The sequence below is a fragment of the Symsagittifera roscoffensis genome, chromosome 3, assembly GCF_963678635.1.
Source record: "Symsagittifera roscoffensis chromosome 3, txSymRosc1.1, whole genome shotgun sequence".
Classification (NCBI taxonomy): Eukaryota; Metazoa; Xenacoelomorpha; order Acoela; family Convolutidae; genus Symsagittifera; species Symsagittifera roscoffensis.
The window spans coordinates 57,353,977-57,362,122 of NC_087064.1; the positions used below are offsets into that span (position 1 = coordinate 57,353,977).

The window sequence follows — 8,146 nt, forward strand, 5'->3', positions numbered from 1 at the left end:
TATATCGGCACCAGAAGCGGTCTTTTAAAAAGTTTTAACCTATCAATAAAAAATGTCTTAAGCAGTATCAAAAAGCAACTTTTATGTGTTGAAAATAGCGTTCCTAACACAAGCATTCTTATCAATTCAAATAAAAAATCAACTTGAAGAACTTTTTTGATTGGTCTTATAATTGATAAGAATGAATTTAAAAATAAATGTTTGAAGAGAAAGCGAGTGCATTTGTTTATAGTCTCAAGCTATCAATTCACTGAAATATCGGCTCCAGTTCTTCTAGATCTTACATTTTAAAAACGAAAAACTATTTAGCACAGCATAGACCACAAATTTAGTATCAGTCAGGAAAATCAGAGTTTTTCATTCTAACTTTTGTCCAATCTGTTTGATAAAAATTCTGTTTGATATAAATGTTTTGATTTAATTTTTTTTCAGCGAGAGACTACGACGAAACATGACAAACGTAGATCGTCAACGTTCAAAAACAGGTAAATTTCCGAACAGCGCCAAAACTCGTTACAATACCCGTCCTCCACGTAAGAGACCAATGCTGAATGTCAGATGCGATCAGTGGAAATTGGTGAAATGGGAGGAAGGAGGAAAAATTTCCCTTCTACCTGTCGACAAAAACATAAAAGAGTGCATCGCTACCGACTACTTCACTGTAAACAAACGGGATTTCGTCCGACCACTGGGCAATTTTTTGAAACCAGGTGACCTAATTTGGATCGATCGGCCACACTGCATAAAGAAAAGAGCTGCAACAAACTGCGAAATAAAAGAACTAAAGGCCACACGCACCAATGAAGAAGTAATGCATTTTTTCGACCAGATGACAGATGAAATCAGTCAAGATAAACCGGAAATATGGAAAAAGATGTTATTCGTTGAACAACTACGATGTATAACAGTTTGGGATTTTTTTTTCAATTCTGGCGTTGGGTTATCAGATAACGCGATAACATTGAAGAAATTAGTTCTAGTCAACAAAATATCAGATCAGTCAAAAACGTTTAATTTTTATGTCAGAAAATTTATTGGAACTATTCTGGAGTGGGAATTCCTTGGACTTTTTAATGAAAATATTGCTACATACGCGACACTTGAACACGATCAGTTGAAAACTGAAATCAAAAAGTTTTACCTGAGCGCTAGCTTGTTATGCAAAGAAAAATGTCACAAACTATTACCATTTATGGACATTTTATTTCGCGATAGTCAGGCCGACATGATTTGGGTAAAATGCCTCAAAACTTCATCAACACTTTCCCTGAATGACAAAAGTCAATTTGAACAGTTTGCATGGAATGATTTGCCAAACTTCCCGATTAGCGATGAACTCGAAAAGACTCGTAATAAACTTAAGAGAAAACTAATGCCAGTGAAAATCGGTGAGCCGTATCAATCCGAAATTCAGTACATCGAAACCTATTTCAGACTGCTGAGAGAAAACTGCAATTATGACTTGCGAAAGGTAATCCAGAAAAAGTCCTTTTCTGTTCAAAGTGACAAGAACAGTGTGCAGCTGTACCAGAATATCTGTTTTGTGGGAGTTTCTTTTGACACAGGAATTCATTTATTGATGAAAATTCACCCTTCCGTTGGATTTAAGCTGAAAAAATCTCAACTTCAACGAGGGAACTTGGTGTACGTTTTACCTTCAGGAGGACATTCCAGAAATGAATTGCTAAACGAAAGCGCATCGTCCTTCTTCGCAACAATTTCTATTCGGACAGAAGAGAATCGGCCGAAAAAAGATAAAGATACCACAAATAGTGCATTTTCTTTTGCTATTCAATTGGATTCAACTCACTGGAAGCAAACATCAGTGGAACATCTCATTCGTAAATTACATTTCTCAAGTGGGAATATTTCCATTCTGGAGAACCCAGCATATTTCCAGGCGTTTGAGCCTGTTTTGGACAACCTGAAAAATATGGATCCAGATACCATTGCATTTTCAGAGGAACTGGTTTATTTGAAAAGCTATGAAACTCAGCCTGAGTATTTAAGAAGCTGTACACATTTTAGCGGTCAAATTTTATTCCCACTGAATACCAACAAAAACACAGAGAATGAAACTAGAGAGAAAAGGCCTTTTCATAGATATGAAAGTCATGGATTGAAACGCCCTATAAGTCCGGAAAAAGAACAATTACATCATTCAAAAAAAGTATCACACTTACGAACAGGTCAAAACTACTCAACAGAAACTCCACGATACTCAGCAACAAGTCCCAATTATTCACCAACAAGTCCAGCTTACTCACCAACAAGTCCAGCTTACTCACCAACAAGTCCAGCTTACTCACCATCAAGTCCAAATTACTCACCGACAAGTCCGATATACTCACCAACAAATCCAGCGTTTACAAGTCGCGGTTACTCACCAAGTTCAATTCAGTCCGAACAGAGTAGCAGCAGATTAGCTGAAAATGTACCATCCGGCCCGGAAACTGGTCATCAAGATCAAAAAACCAAAAATCTGACGGATGCAGAAGGCATAACATTCAAAGCTAAGGTGGGTGATTTAATCAAGAAACTAAGCGAGAATCCGCAAAACGGCTGCATTCTAGACTCAAGCCAATGCGCAGCCATGCAACACATTTTGCGTAATCAAATTTCGATCATTCAGGGACCTCCCGGATGTGGAAAAACATTTGTGGGCACAAAGTTTGTTGAACTCATCGCATCACGACAACCTCAACTAGACCGACCGATTCTTTTGCTGACCTATAAAAATCACGCGCTTGACGAGTTTCTGATGAAAGTGATGAAATTCATTCCCAAAAAACAGATTTGTAGGATTGGTGGAAGGAGCAAAGAGCCACGAATCGAAGACATCACTTTAAGGGCGAAGAGAAAAGAATCGCGCAAGGAGAAATTTAATCAACTATTGAATGAACTGCGACAAAATGAGAATGAGTTAAAATTCCTATTCCACGACTATTTACAGTGTTTCTACACAAGCGAAGAAGCCTTTGTCGGAGAATTGTCTAGCGAACAAGCTTGGAATGTTCTCGTAAACTCCGAAAATATAAAGCTTCCGAGAACTTTGAAGCTAAACTATTGCGAAATAACCAATTTTCTCAGTCGCCACTCAGTGAACCGTATTATGCAGCGAGCTCTCACAGTCCTTTCGGCTGAGAATGAAAGCGAAGACACTCCTGAAGATAAATTACATCGGTCATTGACGACAGATGTTTTCAATCAACCTAAAGAGATACAAGATCTCAGAAACATTTTCAAATTAACACTTGATAAGTGGCTACCGACACCTGATAATATCAGGGAGATTGAAAAAAAGTTCATTTCAAATAGTTGCCAAAATGCTTCGAGCTCCAATAAACTTGTTGACAAATCCAGATCATCCGTTTTTGCTGATCCAAAAACAGATCCAGTCAAATCGGTTGATAATAAAATTGATAACAAAATTGACGAAGACGATGATAGTAAATACGACAAGGTTAAAGAGCTCGAGTACAATAACCACCGCCAACCTGGGATGCAAGAAGGTAACTCCAAATTTCTGGAATCGATTGAAAAAAAATCCGTTCTCATAGCCGGTAGTCCAGAACCAGCATTCAATTTATTGCCTTTTGCGCCCAAAATACTTGAGAAAATGAGCGACAGTATTGAGAGGGAAGAAGACTTATGGAGGTTGAAGAATCCGGCAGACCGATTGGCATTTATTCAGTCGAAGCTTCTCAAAAAATTGGAGCAGGAAGATGCTGGTTATGCAGATGACCTGATCGAGGAATATTTAGAAAAATGCGAGGAGACAAAAGAAGACGACAATTTGGAGAGCGCAGGAATTTTGCAAAACTGTAAAATCGTGGGAATGACTATAACAGGTGCTTCAATTAACAGACAACTAATTGAGTTCCTGAAACCAGCTGTCATCATAGTCGAGGAGGCGGCAGAAGTTTTGGAAGCACAGCTGATTCCCTTGATGAAGCCTTACGTTGAACATCTCATACTGATCGGTGATCACCAACAGCTGCGTCCTAACGTAGAAACCTTTGAACTGGTCAAAAAGTACAATTTTGACGTGTCCATGATGGAGCGGTTGATAAAAGGTCACTTACCATATGTTCAACTGAAGCTTCAAAACCGCATGCGACCAGAAATTTCCAAGTACCTGAAGGACATTTACCCTGATTTGATGGACGGGCCAAATGTTCACAAAATAGTGTCAGTGCCACAGTTTGAAAACAGTTTTTTGTTTTGGCATCACGAGAGCCCAGAAATTGGAACCAGGAGCTACTCGAATCTAGAAGAAGCAAAACGCTGCGTAAAACTGGCAAACTTCCTGGTCAACCAAGGATACAAGCCAACACAAATCACCATTTTGGCTGCTTACCGAGGGCAAAAAGGCTTAATCAAGCGTGAAATGTCCTCTTTGAGGAGCGTTCCTTTGAAAAAAGTTTTTGAAAAAGACGATAAGGATAAAGAAATAGTTCAAGTTGAGACAATTGATATGTTCCAAGGTGATGAAAATGACATAATCATTGTGTCACTCGTCCGATCTAATAACAATGGCAAAATTGGGTTCATGAAAGAATTCAACCGCAGATGTGTAGCTCAGTCTAGAGCAAAGAGGCAAGTAATTTTTGTCGGAAACTCAAAGATGTTTGAGAAAGCCCAAAACTGGGTCACGTTTATTGACTTGATAAAAAGCGATGGCGTTTTAAGCCCACAAATTACAATTGTTTGTCCCAAACCAGAACATCGAACTGAAACAAAAATTCACGTGCACACTTCGGAAGATTTTCCAAAAATAGAGTTTTGCCAACAGAAATGCGGGATGCCTTTTCTGAAATGTGATCACAAATGTGACAAACTATGCCAACCAATGCACGATCACAACAAATGTGAAGAGATAATTAGGTACAAAGACGTTTCCCTGTGCAACCATTTTAGAACCAGAAATTGTTACATCAGTCCAGAATCAGTTGATTGTAAAGCAAATTGCGAGTTCAAGTTCGAAAACTGTAATCATAAATGTGTCAGTTTGTGTAGTCCTACGCATGGACATGATCAGTGTCTTTATCTAGTTAGAGATAAATGTCCTAGCTGCAACAATTTCTTAAATAGAAAATGCCACCAATCAATTTCAGAGATCCAGTGCAAATCGTATGTTGATTTCGAATGTCCTAATTGTAAAAAAGGTGTCAAAAAAGAATGTTCTACTCCTATGGATGAATTCAAGTGCAGGAAAGAGATTTCATACAACGACGATTCTAAATGTTCGCATATAAGATCAAAACTTTGCTTTGAGAATACTGCCGATATTATTTGCAAGGAAAAATGTGAAACCCTTTTCGAACCATGCGGTCACAATTGCCACAAAAAGTGTGAGCCCGAACACAACCATGACGTTTGCAACGAACTTATCACAAAAAATTGCAGAGAATGCGGAAAAGATTTAATCCGAAAATGCTATGAGCATCAAAATCCTGAACAAATGGAGAAAAAATGTCAATGGAATATTCTAGTTGAATGCAAAAAATGTACACAAAAAAGTGAACAAATATGCGAAAGTGGAAAAGAACAAGACTATGTGTGTTGGAAGTTATGTATCAAAAAATTGAATTGCGGACATTTTTGTAAGAAAAAATGCTTCGAAAAATGTTCGGACTCAAAAAAAAACTGCATCACCTGCGTTGAAATAGAAAAAAGGGAAGTTGAAAAGCAAAATAAAGAGTTCATTGAAACACATATAAAAGAAGCAATAAAAATGGAGAAGGAGATTGAAGACAGCAAAAATTCAGAGGCCAGATTTTATAGCTTGGAAGAGATTCTGGCTGATGAAGATAATTGCTTCGAATTTGCCCAGGTATGCAAAAAAGTTGCTAGTGCTCAAACTTTTGAGCAGCGACAAAAGCTTTCTCTTCAAAAGATTGAAAAAATTCACAACAAAAAGCTGCTCGCAGATTTCTACTTTTCAATGAAAGGAATGACCAATGCAAGAGTTCACCAAGATATATTTTATAGAGTTGACACAAAATTTAGCTTGCAAAAAATAGTTGAAGAAGGATTTCAATTTTCCGACGAAAACTTTATGATTCTGAATGAAGGATTTCCTAGCTTCGAAGACAACGGCTCTGAGATCGGCTCAGATTCAAAAACGGTTATTCTCTGTAAAGTTGCGGTGGGGAAAGTGAAATGCTTCAAAAAAGATGACAGTAATTTTTCCAAACAAGTTCTCAAAAGAATACTCAGAGAGTATGATTCATGTAAGGTGGTAGTTGATTCTTCGCAAAACTCCGAAAAGTCTGCATTTAAAATTTTTAATCGGGCAAGAATCATGCCAGAATTTGTTTTGCACCTGAGAAACGCAGATGATCGTTCCAGCATGCCACCATATATTGGAAGTGAATACCAAAAAATAGAACTCGAATTGAGCCGAGAGCAGACAGATGACTTCAAAAATCAGCACTTTCAAATAGTTGCTGCTCAATACTATCAACTAATGTCCCAAGATAATCAGGCTCAAAACATTCCAAGAATTTCCAAAGTATTTTACCACTATAATCCGGAACTAGATAAAAATTTCGAAGAGGAATTGGCATCCCTTAAACGAAAGTACCAAGGTTCAAACTCAAAGAATGCTGACTTCATTCTGGCATTTCACGGAACATCCCGTGTAGAAAATATTGACAAGATAGTCCAAGAAAACTTCGATGTAACTAAAATTCAGCGCCACGTTTACGGAAAAGGTATTTACTTTTCTGAAAAGCCAAACGTCAGTTTGGATTACGCTAAGAACACCAGAAGACTTCTTCTCTGCAAACTTCTTCCAGGAAAATCGTACGAGGGAGACTGCGGGCAGACTGAACAAACGGGAGGGTGTGGCTGTGACTCACACCGTGCGCGCAAAGACGAAGATGGGCGTGGTTGGGCTATAGTCATGTTCAACATGCGACGGGTTTTGCCTTGTTACGAAATTGAACTGCATTGAGCACAAAGAATCGAACCGCTATTTTTAAAATTAACATTTGAAAATTGAATGTATATTTCTACGACTACCTGAAAACTATCCGTGTTTAACAAAAATTTCTGAATATATCAAATATTGGCGATGAAAATGAATCTTAACAAGACTGCTCGTATTAGGGCGAAGCCCTGAATGTTCCGACTGCCTTGTAAGGTTTATGGAGCACTAATAACATTGAAAAATTTAATGAAATAAAACAAAAAGAAATTTTTTTTTCTAAAATTTGAATTTTTAATGAAAATCATCCCCCCACACGCCATATAAAGTACAAAAGGATAGATTTTGCTCATTGTTACAAATCAATTATGGCAAAAAGCTTCTTTAAACCAATTTGGAACAATTTCTAAGACGGATTAACTCTCCGCTTCCGCGTTAATAGCGTTAATTGTCCCAAATTGACCAACATGACAATATTTAAACCCCCGTTACTTTACGAAAAATGATCACAGGTAAAAAAATTTTTTTCAAATTTGAGCTCAGGACAACAAAACCTTTCGAATGATATAAAAAAATTCAGTCAAAAACGGCTAGTTAACAAGTCGAAATTTGTCTGAAGAAAAAAAACCCACCCCGAGCACAAATATTCCGTTACTTTCGTATCGAAAGTCGGAACAATAATAAACATTATACGAGGCCAAACTGTGCACAGGATAGGCGCACATTTTTGTTTCTGCACAAAGTTTGTATCCCTGGGTTGCAGAGACAAGTCTTTAAACATGTTAAAATTTTGTCGGAATGATCGAAGAAAATGAAAGAACAAAAAAAGAACCAAGGGGGGTCCTAGTTGCGGAATCCGCTAACAATTCACAAAATGCAGTTTGGCGTCGTAATGAGTGTTTTGGACTTATGATCTGCCAGCTCAAGTTTAGTCCCAAATGAGCTCTAATTAATTAAGACCACAAAGAGATGACTAATACGAAGTCGATTGAAAAATTTGACCGGATTCAATAGAAAAAGCATATCATGCAGTAGGTGTTCGGTCTTGGGTTAACCTTATTTTTGTGATAATCAAAATAAACGTATTTGTTTAACTTCAGAGATTTTTTGGATTGATGAATATTTCAAACTGTGTAAAAGCATACAAAGTGCTCATGAACAATTTCAATAATTTTGTTGTAAATTCATGTAAGATTTTCTTCGAAAATAATT

The 8,146-nt window shown here is 37.4% G+C and overlaps 1 protein-coding gene across 1 annotated transcript; it reads left to right on the plus strand.

The window, feature by feature from the left end:
* Positions 1 to 1,831: 1,831 nt before the first annotated feature.
* On the plus strand, positions 1,832 to 7,088 carry LOC134842509 (uncharacterized). The gene has a single exon (XM_063858890.1). It carries the CDS (start codon positions 1,934 to 1,936, stop codon positions 6,959 to 6,961), a length of 5,028 nt encoding a protein of 1,675 aa, XP_063714960.1. The 5' UTR covers positions 1,832 to 1,933; the 3' UTR covers positions 6,962 to 7,088.
* The last annotated feature ends 1,058 nt before the right edge of the window (positions 7,089 to 8,146 follow it).